Below are 22491 nucleotides of genomic sequence, written 5' to 3'. Positions count from 1 at the left end.
AATGCAGCAATGGTATTACAAAAGAATGTTTCCCCACCTTGCTAAATTAAGAACCTTGCTGTCTTTGTTTGTAAGATATTTCTGTGCTACTTCAGGAGCTGAACTAACAGGCAGGTGATGGCAGCTAGTTATGACTCACTTTGTGTGCAGTCCCATTTTGAGCAGTTGTGTATCACGTAAATACTGCCTTTTAAATACTGAGTAATCACTAATTCGACAGGGGGGATGCTTAGTTTCTCTGAGCAGCACATGAAGACGCAAACTGCTTTTATAAATAATTCAGAGGATTTTGTGTTAGGTGCTTTTACCAGCAGCTTACAAGTATGCACTTTTACAGACAACTGCTAAAGCAGAATGAAATGAACCTCTGATTAAGATGGTCTGTATTTGACCTCTGCTTTGTGGATAGTTTTTTTTCTTTTTAAAGAAAAGAAAAAAAAGAAGAGCCACAGGAATTGTGCAGTTGGGTCAGAAGAGAAAAAAGTCCAGATGATCTTAGCATGTTTTCAGTAGCAGAGTCTTTTAACAGTAAGCTCCAAACTCCCCCAGGATTCCTCAGTGCACCCACATGGAAGTCACAGCAGGTCCATCATAACTGATATCACTCTCACGTAGTGCGGAGTTGTTTCAACAATTTCTCAACTACTCAATTGTAGTCAACAAACTACTCAACTGCTCAATTGTAGTCAACAATTACAACAATTTCTCAACTACTGAAAACTCCTGTTGCAGGGCTGTTTTACAGGAAAGTTGTGAAAAGGACTAGGTAAAAAACAAAACAAAACAAAACATGAACTGCTCAGTCATTTTTCCCAGTCCTTTCCACAACTTTTTGCTTCAACTTGATTCCGCTTGCACTACTGCTAGGAGCCCTGACAGACATGTCATTCATGTTAGGTCATTGCAGCCCTCCTTCCTGAAGAGCCTGGAGCTAGTGATGCTTTCTTGGGACATGGGCCCCAGGGAAAATCAGAAAACTGGTCCTCAGCCTCCCTGGATCCTAGATGACATGTCTCAGAGCCAGACGTCCCTTCCAGGCCAGGTGCAATCCTTGAAGGAGCACCCAGAGGATTGAAGGACCCTGTGAGTCCCAGCAGCTACATGATAACCTCAAGTGGAGGGACTTGAAAACCCTGCTCCAGGGAGAGATTGGAAGAGAGGGATCAGACGCACTTCTGCTCCTTTCTCTGAGCATGGTGCAGTCTGAGAGCCAGGGTGCAGATGACCTTGCAAGGGAGTCCTTCCCCTGAGAAATATGTCACAGTGACCACATGGGCATCTACCGTCTCTGAGGAGCATTACCTTCAGCTCAGTGCACAGGCACCTGCTGGGTTTGAACATCTGGGGAAATTAAGCATGCACTTTGCTAGTCTCCAGCCAACCCATGCATTCTAATTACTGTGCTTTTATGGCCTTTTTTTTTAAGTGAGGCCACTAAGGTGCCACACACACTACACAGAGCAGAGTCAGACCTCTTAGTTTCTTTGCTCTGTGCAGCCTGACATCAGGGTCATACTCTGGCCACGTGGCTTTGAAAAGCCCAACAAAGGCAAAGGCAAGCTGAGGACAGAGCCCCTCCTCTGCAGTCTGGTGGGAATGTAAGTGCTCAGCAGTATGGGACAAATCCTATGGCAGGGGATGCTACAAGTGAGCTAACCAGCTAAAAGATGTAAATTATGAAGTAACTCAGCCTGACTTGGTGTACCCAGCCAGTGCAAAACAGCTTTTCTTTGGCTCACTCACAATACAGAATTGAATTCCTGTGCTGCACTCATTTCATGCTTTCTTACAGCTTTGCTGATTTAGATGAGCTCTAGCGATCACATCAGAACACAGCTGATGATAATCTTTAGGAGCAAATCCTCACAAGGATACTGTTCTTGGTTCACTTCCATGCAGGCAGGTGCTGTTTCTGCAGCAGCAGTAACATTGACAAGACAGTCTCAAAAGGCCAGATTCTACCAAACTACAATTGCTCTAATGTGAGCTAGTTAGACTGAGGTGACACAAGTTTAGAGATGTGTGTAGCAGGAAGAACCAAGGCTGGTACTTAAATACCTATATATGGAGTCTAAACTTTGGGCCTCAGCTGGTAGGACTGATGGAACTGCAGTGTGCTGTGTTAATTGAACTGGTTTACTCCAAGGAGTAAGCTGTTGAATACTGTTGAATAGATGTGAGAAGTCCTGTGCCTTAATAGAGTACAATGTCATTGGTAATTTAGGTGGTTGGTGAAGGAGCTCCACCTTTAGATCTCGTAAATGTTAGATCTCGTAAACGTTACCAGACTAGAACCAGGTGTTCAAGTCAGATAATTTAGAATTTTTCATACTTTTAATTTGAGGTCTGAAGGTCACATTCACCTCAGTTCGCCACATCCTCTATGTTGATGTTCTGAGTTGTATCACCCCACTGAGTGATACACAGTTTCAAAGATAACAGTGCAGCTGATGCAAGTTTAAAATAGAAAATATAGGAGGAAGACCTTTGCTTGTCCAAGTAGGTCTTTTCTTCCATATTGGCTAAAAAGATGCCACACGTGTCTTGCAGAAATGGGAAATTACTGCCAGATCCCTGCTCTTACTATAACATCTGGGAGCACAGACACCAGAGTCTGGTCACTCTGGATTCTGAGAGCATGCTAAGGCATCACATATGCATGGAGTCAGGATTGAATGCACTTTTCACAGCACATGTCTGTTTATAGGTGTAAGTCTGCTCTGTGATCAAGAACACTAGTGCAGAAAGGTGTCAACACATTTAAGACAGGCAGGCAGAGCCCTAGGCAAATCTCTGAGATGATTTCCTGTGAGTTACTGTCTGCTGCAGTAACTTGCTGTACATGCTTGCCTCTTGAGATTGACTTTTCAGTTCAATGAACCAGACTTCATGTTGAGTCACTAATCTTCTATGTGTGTTCACTGGCACAGCTCTAAGGCTGCTCTGTATTATTGTAGGCACAGTTGCAACTGTGGAACTGGCCCAAGCTTGTGAGAAGTCGCCATGCTCCAGGGAAGTTGGGGGTATTTCCATGCACATTTGCTGATAGTGATCTGGGCTAAATCTTTTCATTTTAACTCTCCTCAGATCTCACTAGAAAAAGTGGGAAGGTCCAGAAAAAGCACCTGGTCCCTGACATCACCAGCACGTATTGTTATATGCACCTATTGGTATAGCACTCTGTACGTAGGGAGGTGTCCAGAAGCAGATACAGTGCACGAGAAAGTAGCATCCATCTTGTCTTTGGGATGATGCCAGATGGTGCCTTGGGAGCCTTCAGCCTTGCTCCAGTGCAGGGGGGCTTATGATGGTCTCAGAGCAGAAGTTCCTGTTCCAGGCACAGGATTCATGTCCTAAAGACAGCTCCAGACCTTTTTTCTCCATCTGTTTTTTTCTCTTAAGACATGTGGAGGAGAACATGAGTTAGTGATGGCGGTAACATATTGGATGATTATGTCAGCAACTGTAAACTTTTCCAAGCAGTGAAAGAGGTATTTTATGTCTCTGTGGTGCAGTGAGAACAGTGAACAGCAGCATCCCTTCTCATAGCTGCATGTTGAAGTAACTTTCCAGGGTCTAAGAATGGGTTACATCAGTCACAAAACAGGAAATATTTCCATCTGAACATGATGGCTGAGATTTTCAAGGGAATGCATGTACCCAAATGCCATTCGATTTCACTGTACATCCTGAACAAAGTGTTAGTGCAGAATTTCATTTGTATGTTACAAGCAAGGAGGGAGATATAAAGCCTTTCCAGCTCTAGGGTGTGATTAAGTTGATCAAACCCCTTTGCATCACTCCTGACACGGTTGTTCAAGGATGCCTACTGCCTAGAGATGCTGCATAATCTAATTAAAGAAGAGAGCAAATCTGCCTGAGACAGGTAGGGCTAGCACTGGCAATCAGCAGCATCCATGGGAATGAAAAGGGTAGACAGGAGTTTGTTGCTGTCTTGGGACACACTCCTGAGCAAATATGGCTTGAAGAAAGACTTTTGCTTGTCTTGAGCAAAGCATTTTGCTGCATTGAGCAAAGCAGCTGATAACAAGGCTGAGACCAGAACTAGATGATGTGTTTGGAAATAACAGTCTTCCCACCTGGGGCTTGCAATTAAGTCAGTAAATTGCAATGGAAAAAGAATTTGTAGTCAGCATGAGTACTTATGCATGTCAACAGTGAGGTGCAGGTGACTCTGTCCTGCCTTGCTATCAGTTGGCTTTGCTCAGAAGCTGTGGTTACCAAAGCACTGAAATGGATGTCTGCAATCCTTATCACCTTCCAGAAATGGATGTCTTCAGTACTTATTACATTCCAGAATGTCGCAGGGAAAGCCACAGTCCTCATTTCTGTCCTTAATGCAACATAGATTTGGAGAGAAAAAGGACTTAGAGGGAAGGGACAGGCTTGAGGAGATCTCATTTTGCATTGAGGACACAAACAGCCTAAAGCCAGTTTGCAGATTGGGCTGACAAGACTGTACACTGTGTTCCCTGAAGCTCAGCTGTGGCTACATGGAAAAGAATCCCATGTCACTTAGATCTCCACCATGGCAAGAGATAAAATTAAGTTGCAAATTAGAAAAGAGGTGTTTGTGGCAGCTGAGGTGAGAGAGGATTTGATCTATGCGGATTCGTAGACTGGTAGAATAATTTGGCTGGAAGGGGCCTCCAGAGGTTGCCCAGTCCAACCCCTCTTCTCAGAGCAGGGACAGCTCCATGATGTTGCTTCTTGGGCAGTCAAGCTGGGAAGATCTCCAAGGATGGCGGTATTCCCTATGGTGAGTACACTTCAGAGAAAAAAAGTCTCCCCTGATATCCTGGCAATGCCCCATGATGCATGTATCTGATTAGTGCTGTCCCTGTGCACATCCCAGAGGAGTCTGGCTCCTTCAACACAGAGCCCTTCGTCATGGCAGCTGAAGGCAGCCGAAGGCAGCCAAAAGAGCTCTCCTTTGCTTTCTCATCCCCAAGCTGATCAAAGGCATCGGACATGCTCCGATGCAGCAAAGGCTGCTCCAGCAGCCCATTGTCTCAATGGCCTCCACTTGACTCACTCCACAGGGTCAGTGTGTGTCTTGTGCTGCCCTGGGGAGGCCTTATTAGGCACAGAGCTAACTTTGTGTCACGCAGTGTGTCTCACTGATGTTGAATATAGGCTGGCTGTATAGGAGGATGCTGCTTAGTGTTTTCATCACCTCTGAGTTAGTAGGTTTGGGAAAAAAAAACAAACTAGGAGGTCATATAATGATGCAGAAAATACATTCCATCATTCTTAGCCATCCTGTGCTCTTTGTGAAGAACTTCCTCATCTTGACTGTGCAAAGTGGCAGAGCAGGTCATGACAAATGATGGGAGTAGATTCCCTTGAATATTGTGTCATCTTAGAAAAATCATCAGCAAACTGAAATCTAGCTTGAGCAGCTGTAGCAATAGGAAGAGGAGATAAAAAATGAAATTTATAGTTGTTAGATGGTTTGCAGTTGTCAGTGTTTCTAGTGGCAAATAGGCAGCAACTTTGAATTGGACCCATTCTTGTTCAGGCTTCACACACAATTCATAAAAGACAACTGGACAGCTTCAAGAGCTCTAAGCAAAAGACTTGTCTTTCTAATACAGCCAAACAGCTATCCTGCAGCATACTCTCTGCAGCAGTGTTTCATTCAAGGTCTAAGCCTTCTAAGGTAGTGTCCAAAGATATTAGGGTCCCCAGTTTCCATTTACTTTAGAATTCAAATTTGTTGGATTGGTATCTCAGCCCAAACACTTCAGCTTCCCTGCCATTGTCAGATATACTTATGCGTTGCCTGACAATGGGAATGAGAGGGCAGGTTGATAGAGAAAGGATAGATTGAATCGGAACAGGTCTGTGGGTAAGGAGAGGAGGCATCCTTCTCCAGAGGAAGCCTCTTCTCAAGTGGGCAAATCATTTCCCCTTTGGGTGAAAATGCTCTAGCAGACTCAGGAAGTCTGTATGCTGGGGAATACAAGAGGGCAGGCCAGACAGCACAGGGCCACTTTCTGCTTTTCTGGCTAGTTTTGGTCTCTCTCGGAGACCAAGCATCCCTCATCTGCAGGCATTGCTACTGTATCACAAGATGACAGTCATACTCCACCTGGACATGCGGGACACCAATATTGTTTTAATTTTGTTTTGTTTGCACTGACGTAATTCAGGAGCATTGGGTTGAAGTTACCAAAGCTTTAAATCAACAGAGTAAAGTTAAGAAAAAATCAGATCATCATTGTCTGGAAGTACCTCATTTTCACTGTAGTTCATTTCTGCATTTAGTCAGGATCAGTGACCCAGCCAATGCAGGTTTGGCTGGCAGGGTGCAGCAAGGAGAGCCACATAATTCATATCCCCACTGATCCCAACAAAGCCAGGACTTGAGGCCTGTACCTGAGGAAAAGACAATAGCATCTGGCATTCTGAAAACAGCCAGATCAAGGATAACCAACGCTCAACTGTCACTGAGACCTTGTGACATTCAGAATCTGGAAAAAAAAAAAAACAGACCATGCTCAGCCACTTTATATGCACATAAGCAAATGTGGGCTGAATCAGCCAAAATAAAGCACTTCTTACAATTTCAAGTGTCCTAGGTCGGATCTCCACAGACCTTGTTTGATTGGTCACAAGTCTAATTTGCTCAGAGCTAGTCATTTACCTCATGAAGACAATCTTAGAAGCAGCTTTTGTCTTCAGTGTGAAATAAATTCAGACTCCCTGCTGAGAATTTTCATACCTCTATTTACAGCTCCCTTTATCTTTGAAGACCTGGACCACCAAAGCCTCAGACTTCTTTCCCTTGGAAAAAGTAATTTGATAGCAGCCACTTCTGCTGCCAAAACCTCCAAACTATCACCAGCCAGCTAGCAGCACAGCATCTTTCACATAGACAGGCAGCAAATTTAGCCTGGCCTAGTGAAAGCTCAGCAGTGCTGCTTAAAACGACTGAGTCTCATCTATAGATGTTTTATGTAAGTTTTGCTTTCCAAGTGGGAAACTATTTCAGATTTGGGAAAATGTATCTTCATATTTCCAAGTTCAGGTACTAAGCACTGAAAAGGAGGAAAATAAGCAGCCATTCAAGATGCAGCCAAAATTTCCATCAGGGTAGCCAACATCCGTTTCACAGCGCTTTAACACCATGTATCATATCATCCAGCATTTGAGTTTCTGATATTGGAAAGACAAGCTTGCAACTTTCTCTGCATTCCAAGATCCATGTTCACCTTGGACATTTGTGCCTTGCCTGTGCCTTGCAGCCAATGCAGCTCTCACTTTGCTCACAGGCAAAAGCTGAGGCTTGAGCAATGTGGGAAGAAAGCAGGAGGAACCATCACCATCCTCGGTACCTTTGCTGCTTAGCATTGCTATGCAAGTACAGCTGGCAGGCTGGCAAGGCAAAAGTTCATTGTTCAGGAAACTAGCCGTCTCTGGGATCATAACCATTGCCTCTGACCAGCATTGCAGAAGGAGAAGGGAAAAGAATCACTGCAACATCTTTGGGCACACTGGGTGGTTCATTTCCACAATATTACTGCCTGTAACATTTCCACTCCAACCTGTCCTCTGCATTGCCCAGAGAAGTTAAACAATATCACCGCTGCTTCGGTAACAACACACTGAGGCAATGGTTTTGAGGCAAGATCCCTCCCTCACCTCTGAACTATGAAAAAAGAAACAAGCTTTCTCTGCCTAGTAAAGGCATGCCTGTAACTAAGGAATAGCACTTGGGAGAACTAGGTTTGGTTTTTTATCTTTGCTCTCTTCATGTCTTGGGGACACAATGACTTATCTTTATCTTCCTGGGAGGTTAACTTTTCTTCCTCCTCTTCCAGGGTCCTGCTGACCCTGGTGTGGGCTTCTTTCTAATTATATTGTGACATTTTGAGGTTGGGAAGTGCAGCCTGAAGAACTATGTTGCATCGTAAACTGAAGATTTCATTGCAGCCTCTATCACAGCTATTATCTGCACTGGGTGTAGGAAAAAAACCCTCTTCCTACCTGTCGTCTTCTCAGCCCTAACCAGACTTGCCTATCTGTTTCCACTGAAAACATTATTACACCTGTCTGTTCACATATGGCTTTCCCAGATCTGAGCTCTCCACATGTGCCTGGCATAGCATTGAGTGGGCTTTTGATGGGGAGGTGCAGATTCCCTGTGACCCTTTTCACAGCCGTCTGTGAATGCTGTGCATATTGCCATGGCTACCTCATTGACAGCACTTGGTTAGTGAAGTTCATAGTGCTTTCCTAAGAAGTGCTTTCCCTTGGGTTGCTGGTTTGGGTGCTGAAACATGTAGAGGTGAAGGGATGTGACAAGCTGCTCTGCAAGGCAGTGGGAGCAGGGAGTCCAGAAGCCCATTCCAGTACACTGATGATCTTAACACTGGTATCTCGTTTTTGTCCTATGATTTAGTTTCTTTCCATTGGCTTCCATTACTGCTCCTTCCCACAAATCCTCCCAGGATGGCTGGCAAGAGTCACCTTCAGACAGCCACAACTCTCTGTAACTTGTCTGCCAAGGGGAATTCGTTGCCACTGCTCCAACTCCCTCCTCCCGTGCTCCCTCCACATCTAGTATTGTAGTAATTACAGTTATATTGCATGGAGCTAATGTAAACTAGCATTGCACTAAAAATACAGTTTTTTCCATTTCTGCCTGTAGCAGAGGTTTCTGACCTGGAGCAATGAGGTCATTTTGAGGTCAGCAAATCAATTTTCTCTGATACTACTCCTGTTACTTCCCTTATAATTCATAACTGCATATAGCGTGTGTGTGTGTGTCTTCCTGTGATCATTCTATTTGCATTCCCACAGAAATAGCTAAAAATCCCTGTAAGAATACAGTGATAAACTAAAAGGAAAATAAATAATAGTTTTCATAACGATCATACACATGAGAGGTATCCCACTGTTAATATCTTAATGTGTGTCTCTTCACCTTACACACATATCTCAGCCTTTAAAAGATCTGCACCAAGCCAGCAGGACCACAAGTATAATCCCATCCTTTCATTATGTAATGGCCTATATTCTCCTTTTAGCATGTTGTCATGTGCCTAAAGTCTTTGAGATGAAACCTTTCCTAGCAAACCCTTTAATACCCATCTCCGCTGAGAGCTCTTTATCTGCTATGAAAGAACAGAAATGACCGATATCAGGAAGATTACGTCCTTTTTGCCTAGGAAAACATGGCATTTCTCACATTCCTCTGGGTATCTAATGTGTTTTGTGTGTAAGATGCAGAAACAATCTGCATAGTGAAAGCCAAAGATTAGTGTCAAAGATTACCCAGAAGGGAAGTAGATGAAAAAGAGGTTTTAAATGAGAGGTATTCAAATACACAACACGCAAACATGCACAACACAGACACAGACACACACAGGGCTGAGGCAGCTGATGTGATTCCATTGTTACTTATGTGAGTAGTCTTCCATGAAGGTGTGATGGCATGCATTTTAAATCAAAGGGCATTGAAAGGAATAATGCATTTGCAGCCACAGATAAAAGCAACAACGCTGCACATAAGAACAAAAGCAGATGGTACACATCTGTGTCTCTGGGGATTAAGTGACATGTGGCAGTGACAAGCTTTACATTCTCAGAAATCTGCAAAATACACAAAATAAGGTGGGTGGTTTTTTATAGCTACCAAAGCATTAGAACATGCCACATTTTTGTAAGTGCTGTTACTATTCCAATTTATGCTGATGAAGTTGCCTGTGAAACAACCTGCTTTTTCTCTGATACTACTCCTGTTACTTCCCTCATAATTCATAAATGCATATAGTGTATGTGTGTGTCTTCTGTGATCATTCTATTTGCATTCCCACAGAAACAGCTAAAAATCCCTGTAAGAATACAGTGATAAACTAAAAGGAAAATAAATAATAGAAGAGGACCTATGGCAGAAGAGTCTGCAGGTTGTTAGGAAAATACTTGGAAGTTCTAGGATTTAGCTCTGATACCCATAGGTTTTCCTAATGGCTTTTTGCTCTGTAAATGTTCCAATTATAACAAGATTGTATACAATCATTATACAACAAAATATAACAATACCTCTCAGTATAATGACACTGTTTTTCAAAAAAGCCCAGAACTCCACAGAATTTCTTTTAGAAAACAGTAAAACAAACAAACAAACAAACAAACAAACAAATGAAAACAGAGGGAATGCATCAAAGTAACAATACAGAGAGAAAAAAATGACATAGATGTGATATGGTAGAAGGTACAAGGGGAGTGGATAAGTACCACAACCACAATATCACTGCAGTTTATGACCTTTTATGAAGTAGCAGGGGACAAAATATTTAAAAACAATGTGATGGACCAGGAATGTGCTGTTGATTTTAACTTAGTGTGCTCTGCAAAGAGATTGTATATGCAAACAATTCTAGGAACTGTTTTTGAGAAGGGAAGAAAAAAAAGGCATGTATTGTCATTCAGAGACATGTTAGTATGCATATGTTTAAATATAAAGTGATACGGGAAGAATATGATATATGGTCTGAAAACCATTGGTTCTTTAGGTACCAATAACTCCCATAATCTTGTATGAATAAAGTAATAACTTGTGTGTAGGGCTCAGGCCTCTGCCAAAACAAATGAGTAACAGCTAGAAAACATTCAGCTAGCAGCTGGCCCAACAGAAAGTTCAAAGATTATGAAAATAAAACCAGGTACACTATGAACCAGAGGTGGAATGGTCAATAAATACAGTTACCGTGGCTGAAAACCTCTTGGAAATCCATGTCCTTCCACCTACCCTCTTGTTAATATTTCATTATTTATTCTTTACTGTGCACAGCAAGCCATTATGTGGCCCATACCAGGGATGCTCAGTCAAGGAGCTGACCACTTTTGGAGCAAACCTGGGGAACTGGCAAGGGCTGGACTCTTGCCTTGTAGCTCAGGGAGCTCTGCATGCAAAGCAGAGCAGGAGGATCGACCAGCCGAGACCAGACGTGACAGCACAGCTCGTAGGAAAGGAGGGAGCATCTGCCTTCCTGGCTATGGCATACAGATAGTCTGGCCAGAGCTATCTGCAATTTTGATAGCCATTCTTACCAGACAGCACTGAACAGCCTCCAGCCCCAACAAACACTTCCCCGGATCTGAACCCAAACCCACAGAAGAAACAAGGAGTATTACGGTGGCACAGTGGGGAGGACAGGATGACACTCAAGCATGGAAGTGGCAATCCATGCCCAGAGGATCCCACCTGGACAGAGAAGGTGGAAGAGGTTTGTTGTTAGCCTGCAGCCATATGCTGAGAGCCCTATGTCTCCTCAACAGGCCAAGCAAAATTGTAAAGGAAGACACCAGTGTAACCAGTAAAACCATACGCAGTACACAAGGAATGAGGAAGGGCTTTGCTAGTTTTAGTCAGGTTTCTTTTCTTTCTTCTTTTTCTTTTTCTTTTTCTTTTTCTTTTTCTTTCTTTTTCTTTTCCTTTTTCTTTTCCTTTTTCTTTTCCTTTTTCTTTTCCTTTTTCTTTTCCTTTTTCTTTTCCTTTTTCTTTTCCTTTTTCTTTTCCTTTTTCTTTTCCTTTTTCTTTTCCTTTTTCTTTTCCTTTTTCTTTTCCTTTTTCTTTTCCTTTTTCTTTTCCTTTTTCTTTTCCTTTTTCTTTTCCTTTTTCTTTTCCTTTTTCTTTTCCTTTTCCTTTTCCTTTTCCTTTTCCTTTTCCTTTTCCTTTTCCTTTTCCTTTTCCTCTTCCTTTTCCTTTTCCTCTTCCTTTTCCTTTTCCTTTTCCTTTTTCTTTTCAGTCTGAAGCTCTTCAGTCTGAGCCTGGGCATGCACAGCTGCTGACTTGGAGCTGACATCAGCCAGTACCAGCTTGATCTAATTTAATTGCAGTGTCTCAGAGAATTCAAACCACTTTACAGGTACCATGAAGGCTCACAGTCAGTATGAGACACTGTCTGTGCAAGCCTCATCAGAGGTGCCTCTCTCCCTCTAGCTATGAATCCACACTTTGTCCAAGTACATGGATGCAGTTATTAACTTGCTTCTAGGCTTGCAATTTTTTTTTTTTAAATGTACAATTATCCCATGTTTCAGTCCCAGTCTATCAGCCTAACCTGTCTGGGACATTGCAACATGTCTGCATTTAATAGAGGATGAAATCTCACATGCAGACCATGCGTGTAGAAGGAAAGACAGAGCTCAGACTGTAAGCTAACAGCAAGATGATTTGCTTTATTCCCTGCTGAAATAATTCAAGGCAAGCATGTTGTAGGGGAACAAAGGAGGTGATGGACAGCTTTTCAAATACATTTCAGAAATAATCCCATAGGGAAGCTGCCATCTTCTGTTTTCTTGCTACAGGTTCTTCCTTCACATCATAGGGTTCCCTGATCCAGCACGGAAGATACCACACAGTACCACCCTATCTGGGGAGTTCCCTGGTCTCACAGTAATGCATTTGAAGGGACTTGTATCTCCTGTTAGAGGAGGTGGTAGCATTCTGCAATAGAGAAATAGCTCCTAGGCATCTTACCTTGCTGTGCAATTCTCAGCAATTCCATCCTAGAAAGAAAGATGAAATTCAACTATAGCATGTATTCCCAAGAGATTGGTAGCAGTTTATAGGTCATGTTGATCAATCAGTGGGGTTCTTGCAGACTTCTTTGCACATGCAGAAGCATGGGAGGAGATTCAGAGAGGTATTTAAGAGTTGAACGTAGTCCATGAATACCTCTGTTGTCCATAGAGCTTTTCACAAAACCACCAGCGGATTGGTTACCTTGTGCCTCCCAGTTGCCTGCAAACTCCAGGAGCAGTTTAGGGAACCATTTCGGATTATTCAGAGAGTAAAGCTTGAGGGACAACCTAGTCTTTGGTCTAGTAACTCCATGTCTCCTTTGTACTGAGGAGCCCAGAACTGGACCCAGCACTCCAGGTGTGTCTCACCAGTGCTGACTAGAGAGGAAGGATCACCTCTCTTGACCTACTGGTGAGGCTCTGCATGATGCAGCTCAGGATGCCGGTGGCCTTTGCTGTAAGGGTGCATTGCCAGTTTATGGCCAACTTGATATCTATAAGGACCCCCAGGGCTTTTCTGCCAACCTGCTCTCCAGCCAGTGGGCCCCCAGCCTATCCTGGTGCCTGGGGTTACTCCTCTTCAGGTGCAGGACTTTGCACTTCCTTTCATTGAACTTCATGAGGTTCCTGTCAGCCATTTCTTCAGTTTTTCGAGGTCTCTCTGAATGGTAGCAAAACCATGTGCTGTATCGGCCACTCCTCCCACTTTTGCACCATCTGAAAACTTGCTGATGGTGCACTCTGTCCCATCACTCATAACGATGTTAAACAGCATTGGCCCCAGTATTCACCCCTGGAGTACTCCACCACTGGCTGGCCTTCAGCTGGACTTTGTGCTGCTGACTACAACCCTCTGAGCCTGACAGTTCAGCCACTTTTCAATCCACCTCACTGTTCACTTTTAGCTAGCAGTTGTCTGCTCATCCTCATACAAAAGTCTATGAGGATGTTCTCAGAGATGGTGTCAAAAGTCTTGCTAAACTTGAGATAAACATCATACACTGCTCTTCCCTCAAATTTTAATGAGATTGTATGTTTTCCTACTGCTTCAAAGATAATTCAGAAATGAGGGGGACACAGTCTGAGGCAGTGAGACATAAAAGGCTCTCTGTTGCTCAAAGATCCTTTATCTAGAAAGCATCGTGCCCTTTGCCAGTTACTTGTACTTTCCTGTAAAATACATAGGCAAGTAAGTCTGGCATTGCTTTTGGGAGACTGACCTAGCAACCTTAAGTATTGACATCTAGCTTCCAGCCTAGTTTAAAAGATGAAACAGTGTCACTACTTTTGGTTACATTTCTGTGACTGAGGGATAGGCAGTGGTAAAGCTTATTCTACCACTACTCCTGAGAGGTCCAGACTTCCCCATCACCAGCAAACACTCCATTTAGCACACAGGGATGTAGTGTCACAATGCATTAGCACAAGCATTAGAGGAGAAAAAAGCAGAAATCTCTCTGGACTATGAAACTTTAAGTATTTGAAGATTACAATTTAAAGAAAAAGTCTATGAAAATACAAGTCTGACTTGTCACCTACCTCATTTCCTTCTCCAAAGCAGCTGTAGCAGAGAGATGGCAGTGTGATTAGATTAGCCAGGTCTTTGTGGTACCAACAGCTGCCATGGCTATTTGCCAGGACACCCCAAAGTCTCCACTGCTTCTGAATCTATGTAATTTTGTAAGCAAAACCATGTGGCACACAAACATGTGGTCACCAATGCCAACTCAGCAGGCTAAGAATAGATCAGCTAAGGCTATGCTAACAATTTTGGATACAAGAGGTCGCAAAGTAATAGGGTCACATTACAGAGGGGAGAGTTGAAGAAAGGATAGAAAACCAGGTGCAAAACTGCAGTACTGGGCTACTTCAGCTCACAAAGTTTAACAGGGAAAGGGCCCTGGCTTCAGCATGGTTGGAGCACACAGCACAAAGACAGCTTGCTGAAGCACACAGCAAAGGATTATGCTCGGATCTTTCCAAGTAAGTCAGACCTTCCTTGGGGTCGTACTGCTTTAATGCACCACGGCGGCGATGGTACCAGGGAACTCTAGCAGCCCAGCTGACTTCCAGAGATTGGTGAAGGGCACTTTTCCCTTGTAAAAGCTGAGGCAGCCAGTTTAAAAGGAAGGTTAAAGGCAAATATTACATAAATACTCAAGATGAGAGCAGCAGTGCAGGCAGTCATTTCCTCCCTAAAGCACAGGAACATAGGGTGGTGGTGGTGGTGGGGTGGGCAGGTGAGTGAAGGGACAGCAAATTTGTTCAAAAACAGACCCTCTTTCCATAGAACAATGTGTAATGATTTTCACTGGTTTCCTTTCCACAGAAGGATCTTACAAGGGAGTCGGGGTCTGCTGAGGCACTGGAAAGCAAATATGACAGCCATAACAGAGGATCTAAATCAATGCCTTGCAGGGAAGCTTACTTAAGCTGGTGAAGGAGAGATACTGTGGCCACAGCTTGTCTTTGCTGATGGTGAAAACATAGCATCCAATACTGATGTGTCAGCATGGGCTATTGGAGCAGCACTTACAGCATCTGCTCCTCTGGATCCCCATGATCATGTAATGTATTATGCAAGAGCAGAGAGGGCCCATGAAGATGATGTATTGGTGTAACTTACCAAAACAAACAAAACCACTCTTCCTCCTTGTTCACTAGGCACTGCCAGACTGGAAAGCCACAAAGCTCCCTTTAGTATCAGGAAAACTCAACACAAATTAAACAGGCTTATAAACTTTTTATAAAATAAATTTATTATTAGCTTTAAAAGGCATTGCTGCTGTGTTGGAGAGCAGCTTGTTCCAGGCTTGCAAGGTTTGCTGAGCACAGTAAAAGTCTGGAGAAGGCAGAACTGGTTGTTATGGTTTGTTTGCATTGTCAAAAAGATATTCATCATAACCACTGTGAGAGGAGTCCTGGTATCAATGTGCAGAGCTCTGCTCAAGAGTTAAAAAAAAGTCACACACAGAGACTGGGAGCTGCAGTGGATAAAAAATGCTTCAGTCCAAAGTAATAATAGTTTAGAGTGCAGATTTCCTGCCAGGGTTTGGATTTCTACAGTTCAGGGAATATGCACTCATGCTGACAGGACTGGTTTGGCCTCAGGGAACCTGCAGCCCATAACCCTCTCACTCTGTTAGATGCAGCTCTTAGGTAGAGCTCAGTCTGCCACTGGCCAGAGCACCAACACCTACACTGTTATGGGGGACCCAAGCTCCTGGGCAGCGTGTCCCAGCAAAGTGCTCCCCTTCCTGTGGGAAGAGACCCAAGCCATCACTGCTACCCTGCCCCATCCATGGTTGTTGTGGCAAGGAAACCTGGTCACGCAGGTTAGATGGATGCTCTCCACACCAACCCCAAAGCTGGGGAACAGGGGCATCTTGCAATTTAAGCATAGACTGAAATTCTGCTGGTCTTTAACATGCTCATGTGTTTGCATGAACACCTTCTGTGTTGAGGCTGTTCCCAGTGGAAGCCGAGTTAAGCAGAAATTCAATATCATTATACATATCTGCCAAATACTCCAGCCTTCATAACCCCACCTCATTAGGTGTAACAAAGTGTGCTGCCATTAGAAGGGAAAAAGGCAAGGGAAGTAACCCAAACCCTGGAAAAGACTGCCACACAAAACTGAAGAGGGTTTGAAGAAGGCTTGTTACTGTTTTCTGAGCACAGAAAAGGGCCTGATACCTCAGCTCCAAGAACTAAGAATACCTGTTACTCATGCTGGGTAAATACACAATATGTACAAGTAATACCAGCGCTGACTTACAGCAGCCAGTCTCTAGGGTATAACAACAAGCAAATAAAAGCACTCTGACTGCCTTCCAGGAAGCTGTCTGGTGGTTTTGGAGCCATGTCTCTACTGACCATCAGCAGGAGGGGCAACAAGGGAGGGGGACATTTACTCAGAGCCCCAAAAGCTGTTCAGTAGTTTTTGAGTGTTAGTAATGAGTTAGGGTGTCAGTAGTTAATTTTTTTTAAGAGCTCATCAGTCATGTATGCAGGAAAGCTGTGTCTGTCACACCCATGTGCAGTATTGTGGGGATTTTTGGGGAACTGTTTTCAAATTACAAACCCATTAAGAGGGGTTTTACAACAAAACAGACAATGGGGACAGTGTGACCAGCCCGAATGACAGATCACTTCTTTCTTTTCCCCTAGCGTCTCAGCAGGGTGAAAGCCAGAGACACTTGTATAGAGAACTGCTGAGAAACTATAATCGTCTTGAACGACCGGTAGTGAATGACTCCCAACCCCTTGTAGTTGAGCTTCAGCTTTCTTTGCTGCAGATAATTGACGTGGTAAGTTACTTGCTGTTCTGTTCTCTACGGCACCCACTCAGCATAACAAATCTGATATCTGGTGTAGGGACCATACTTTTCCTCTTAATCAGGCTAACAGAGATGAAAGCAGACTGTCTTTGGCTAAGCATCCTCCCTAAATGCTGGAGTACATGCTTTGACACTTTGGAGGAGTGAATTTTCTCCTAAAAGCACAGCCATCTCTGATACAACATGAGCTGCAAGGAGATTAGTTATGTAGTTTCTTCCATTTGTTTTAAACAGAAAAAAGAATTCAATAAATTAGAAGCCATGTGTTACTACAAATTATTAATGATGTATTCTTCTTAGAGCCATGCGGGACGCAATAACTGAAGACCATGTGCGGTGTTCAAAGCTAGCATCACTGCACTTTTACACTTTTTCATTAGACATTATAATGACATTGCCTCTTCTCCCATCATGTCTTTACCATGCACTGCAGTTGAAGGAGCCTGCCCTGAAATGAGGTTAGAAATATATAAAAGCGAAACCTGGAGGCACAGCCCTCTGATTGTCTTGACTGCAACATGCTTTTTCAGAATTGGAGGTTTGACCCATAGAAAATTTTAACATAATAATCCAAATCCCTTTTTTCATGATGAAGAGGATTCTGTATGATAAACCATGATATATAGAGATAATTTCTTTCATCTACATGGGAAAAACAAGCCAGGAGAACAATTTTGACTGCCTTCACCCTGTCAACACAGCAAACAGCTGAACAAGTTAGTGCTCCTTTCCTCATCCTACCCTTTCCATAGCCAGTATTATGGGCTGGTTTCCAACACACCGTGACTGTCATGGAGGGAACAAGGAATAGAGAGAGAGATGTACAAACCTTCGTGCAGTTGCAAACCAATTTGACAGAGTCCTCAAATATTTAAACTTTCTAAAGCTCTCACAATCTTTCAGAAAATGTGTAGTGCACCAGGTGCTCTTCCTGGAGGGGTAAGCAGGACCCTGAAAGTCCAGCCCTCCAGCATCGTGCCATACAAGTGGCAGGGGGTTTTTTTTTAGGGCGCCCCCCAGCCACTCAGGCAGGGTAAGCAGCTTTCTGTTTTGAAATGTTAGCAACTGCATTGACCTGGAAGAGAGAGGAGATCAGTACTCTCAACTAAAGTCACTCATTCATGGCAGGAGCTCACAGTCCTCTTCATGAACAAAAGAGCAAAGAAATCCTCCAGCTAATTTCACGTAAATTTTAGCAAGCAATTCCAGGTTTAGGAGAGGTGTCTTAGCTCCAAAGATTTTGCTCCAGCCCTTCTTTTTCTGATGGTATTTTCTTGCAGTAATTTGAATGTTGGGGGTGGTAAAGAGGACTTTTTAGGGCTATGACTGTACATTTTCAAAGTCTGCCAGGAGGAGTTACATAAAACCTTTTTTTAGTTGGGTTTCACATGTGAATGTGAAACCCATCCCTTCAGGAAATCAGCATTTCTTTAAGCACTTTATCTACATTATGTCAATGTCCATTACAACAAATTTAATTCCAGTCGTCCCTTTTGATTGTCCACAATAGGAAAGAGGTAATCTAAATGGTCATACATACCAGAAACGAAGCTTTGCTTCCCTCCATCTCTGCACACACTACAGATGCTAGAAGTTAATCAGCTCAGAGGATTAATGACTTGTCCCAAGCCCATGGTCTTGCAAACTCCACTCAAGGTGTTTTTAAAAAGCATCCAGAGTCACCTGAAGTGTTTATCTTGCATGATGTAAAAAGGTGCCTGTCTCCTCTGGGGAGGGACAGAAAATCCCTTGGCAGTAGAGTCCCTGTAGTAGAAGGGTCACTGTGGCATCAACAAGTGGCTAAACCAACCAGCCTGAAAATCCACAAAACACTGCTCCCATGGGTCCCTAAATCAGGAAGCAATGCAGGAATATGCCAGAAGCAAGCAGGTCATGAGCATGGACACAGCTCCTCAGCCTCCATGGCTGGCTGGACAGACTGCAGCGTCTGGATGTGCCAGCTGCTGAAGAAAATGTCTGTTTAAAAGGAGGGTCGTGATAGCCACAGTAATGTAAAGAGTAGCAGGCAAGGTACAAAGGAGAGGTAGCCTCTATTAGCGGACACATCACAAGGCAAACCAAGTGGACATCTCCCTGTTCACCCAGATGGGAGACCGCGGGTGAGTAGACTCTGTCTCCTCGGCTGCCCTGCCTGGCACAAGACAAAGCAACGGGTGCACAGTTGCTTCTCACTCAGGGAGGGGGATAGACAGCATCACAGTCTTGGCAATGGTGTATGCACTAACAAAGCACAAAGCTGCTCTTTCCAAGGACTCTTGTGTCCAGCATGCTCCATTACCATAACAGAGCAGGGTGCTAGGCAAGGTCACAGCCTGAGGGGAGTTCATGCACCCTGGGGAGGAAAAAAGGACTCCGTGCTCAGGGGAGTATGGTGTGCCAAGGCATACAACAGTATGGGATGCTTTGCAAGTAGTCACTGCAATGGTCATGAGACAGTGGACCCTGGACTGGTTTCACTGTGGGAGGAAACAATGTAGAGAAGATGTTTTAGTCTCCTGTTTTATTGTTGCATGGAAGGAAGAAGGGGTCTGCCACTGATAGTTACCGAAACTGACTCCTTATCCTTGCCAAGACCTGGCATCACATCTAATGCGCTTATACCTGGGACAGGTTCCATGACGTGCCTCCATAAGTCTGTTTCCTACACATACTGTATTATAGCATAATGAAATCTAAATTCATCTTCTGCAGCCAGCCTGCTGAGAACAGCATTGATGACAATCTAGATTCACTTTGCTACATAGAGAGGAAAAACAGCTCTGAGGTCCCTGTGGTTTGCCAAATAGTAGTGACAAGTGACTTAAAATCTAACCTCCTCTTCTCACATCCATTCAAAGAAAATTTCAAAGCATGACTACCTTGGATTAGATTTTCTGCTCCTACCATCATGTCTGCACAGGATCTATATGGTTTTTAGTGCTCAAAGCCAGCCATCATACTGAAATCCATGAAGAACATGTTCTCTGCTTGTCACAGTTGTGGTAGACCAATGCAAGTGAAGGACTTCTTGTCATTATGGTTAGGACATTTTCCAAAATTATGTTAATTCACAACTACAGCCAAGACAGGCCTCTTACATCCAGGAAACAAATGAGCAGAAAGAGGGACAGTTACACCCCCTGTTTAACAGCGAGGGTCAGTTCAGTTTGCCTTGTCCTCTATGTGTAAGGACAACTTCATGCTGAGCTGTCTCACGTGTATGCAGTTTCTAAGGGTCACTTTTGCTTGGAGCCTGCCCTCCACCCTTACTTGGCAGAAGCCAGGCACTCCCTGTGCATCAGCAGGGCATTTGGCTGGTGATCTCTCCTACAGAGAGATCAAGCCCTGCCAGCCCAGGCAAGTGTAGACCACATCCAAGAGTACCTGGAACAAGAATTCTCTTCTTATTTTGTCTGAAAGCCCAGCCAGTTGGTCAAGCTAGAGCAATTAAGAAATGAAGCATGACATTTTTCACAGCAGAGGAAATACAAGCATTTTTCCCTTGGCTCAATGTGATACGAGCCTGCTAGGTAGAACCATTTGTCATCATGAATGACAGTTTTCATTGCTCCTGTTGGCATTTGTAGGGGACCTTCTCTGAAGGGGTCCACATTCTTTATGTGGAAGCACTGGTGAGGTATTTTAAAAAAATAGAGTCTTTATTTTCCAGCTTTCTTTCTGCTAGTGATACTATTTACTATTATCTTTGGGTCAGTACATCAGTACCACTGCAACAATAGCTGCACTGCGCTTGGTGGTCCACAGGAAAAGCTTGTTTTATTAACTTTCTAGGCTGTGTGTTTCCTCAAACTGCAAGTTTAAATGTACAAAGAGGAAAAGAAACCAAGCAGTCAACCAGCAGAAGAGTATGAAGAAGAAAACCATGGCCAGACCAGAAAAGTATCATACATTTTAAAAAAACCCTCTAAATAAAGAGCCTAATTTTAAGAAGAGTGCTACAAGGTGGCTGCACAATGCTACAGAGACAATAAATGCCTCAAAATACCCTTCCAAAAGCAAACACACCTCTGAGGTTTCCAGTAACTACTGCATTGTTGCCTTTCAGAGGCTGTACACTGCTAAGCACACTCATTAGCCTCGTGCATGAAGGAGGGAGCCTAGCATCCATGTTGTCCCTGACAATGTTGTCTTCTGCAGAGCCAACACAAGGGTCTGGCTGTTTGGCTCCCTGTGCATGGCGAAGTCCCATAGTACTTTTCTCCTCCATGTTCACCCTTCCAGCTGCCACTGATCCAGAAAACCACCCCAGCAGCTGATAGGTTGCCTGAGTATGTAATGCCACACGCTTGTTCAGGTGCTCTTGTGGAAATTTCCTCCTGTTTCAGAGGGCATAACAACTAGAAAAAGGGACTGTGAGTGCCCAGTGGGAAGCCACAAAAATACTGAAAAAAGCCCAACCACCCATGAGTCATTTTGCACTTCCAGAAGCCAAAAAATACATAATTTTACTGTATTTTGGGCTGCAAACCCAAACCAAATGCTATATCTGGAATATTTAGTATGTACTGTTTTGTTTTGATTGAACAGTGTGTAAAATGATTGTACATCCTGGGGACTGCAGGATCATCCCAAACCTGATCACGTGCTTGCAAACAATCCCACTGAAACTGCAGATTTTGTTGCTGCAGTGTGTCAAAGCTCTTGACAGGTTTGGAAAGCAGCAAGACAAGGTAACAGAAGAGTTTAGTGGGGCAACAAAGAGCAAAGATTCAGGTTTTCTCCCGAAAACCGGGTCTGTGCCTTGCTGTGCAGGGAAACCAAGGGAAAAGATCTGTACATACTTCCCCTGAGTGCTCAGATGCAGTCATTACCACAGTTTTTATCTTCTCTATTGAACTGTTGGGGTCAAGCTTTAGCTTGTACTGGTTTTCCCCTAAATCAGAGACTGCAGCCCTGAAGGGGTTGGGTTTTTTGGTTTTGGGTTGTCTTGGGTTTTTTTTGAGGAAGTGTTTGGTGAGAGAACAGCTTTTAAATGCAGGCATCTCTTCACATCAGAGATGGCCTCATCAGCCTGCTCAGTTCCTGGGTGATCTGCTCCTCAATTAGCAGGACACTCAAACTCAGTCCCCAAGAGCTGATGTGCAACGAGCTCTTTGCTGGAGAGTTCTCAATTTGAGTGAGAATTACCAAAGCTAGAGGCTGCCTGTCAGTAGAGTCTGTGCCCTAAGGTGAAGGTGGGAAGGCAGGAGGAAGGTGATGCCCAGCCCTGTGGTACCTTCTGTCTGACACAGCCCTCGTAGAGTCAGTTTCTTCACGTAATCTTTGTTAGATCTGAATGCCTTTAGCAGTTGATTTCCTTGCTTTTAAGTGCTTTTGTTTCATAAGCTGCAAGATAGAGAAGGGCCTTGTTAAACTCCACCAATTTGTGAAAACAACTCTGCTTTCTCATCTGAAATTATGCCTATTCATTCCGGCCAGCATTAATGTAGAGCAGGCACTGTTTCCCCCTTTGTGAGTTGTGGCTGGAGGCAAGAGGTGCTGCAGGGCTGCGAGGTGGCCAGTGCTGGCAGTGGTCCTGCCAGTGCGGCAGAGGAGGGTGGAAGCCAGCCATGTTGGCCCTGGGCGCTGCCCC

At 43.9% G+C, this 22491-nt stretch overlaps 1 protein-coding gene across 1 annotated transcript in view; it reads left to right on the top strand.

The window, feature by feature from the left end:
• The window catches only part of LOC103923234 (neuronal acetylcholine receptor subunit alpha-7-like), a 65154-nt gene that overhangs the window by 1208 nt on the left and 41455 nt on the right, over nt 1–22491 (top strand). The window contains exon 2 of the mRNA XM_009331518.1: nt 16729–16868. Coding sequence (XP_009329793.1) covers nt 16729–16868 — 140 coding nt within the window. The remainder of the gene's footprint in view (nt 1–16728; nt 16869–22491) is intronic.

This window comes from Pygoscelis adeliae, unplaced genomic scaffold (genome assembly GCF_000699105.1).
Source record: "Pygoscelis adeliae isolate BGI_AS28 unplaced genomic scaffold, ASM69910v1 Scaffold289, whole genome shotgun sequence".
In the NCBI taxonomy this organism is placed as follows: Eukaryota; Metazoa; Chordata; class Aves; order Sphenisciformes; family Spheniscidae; genus Pygoscelis; species Pygoscelis adeliae.
Note: the sequence above shows the minus strand (reverse complement) of the source record. Positions and strands in the feature narration are given on the sequence as shown.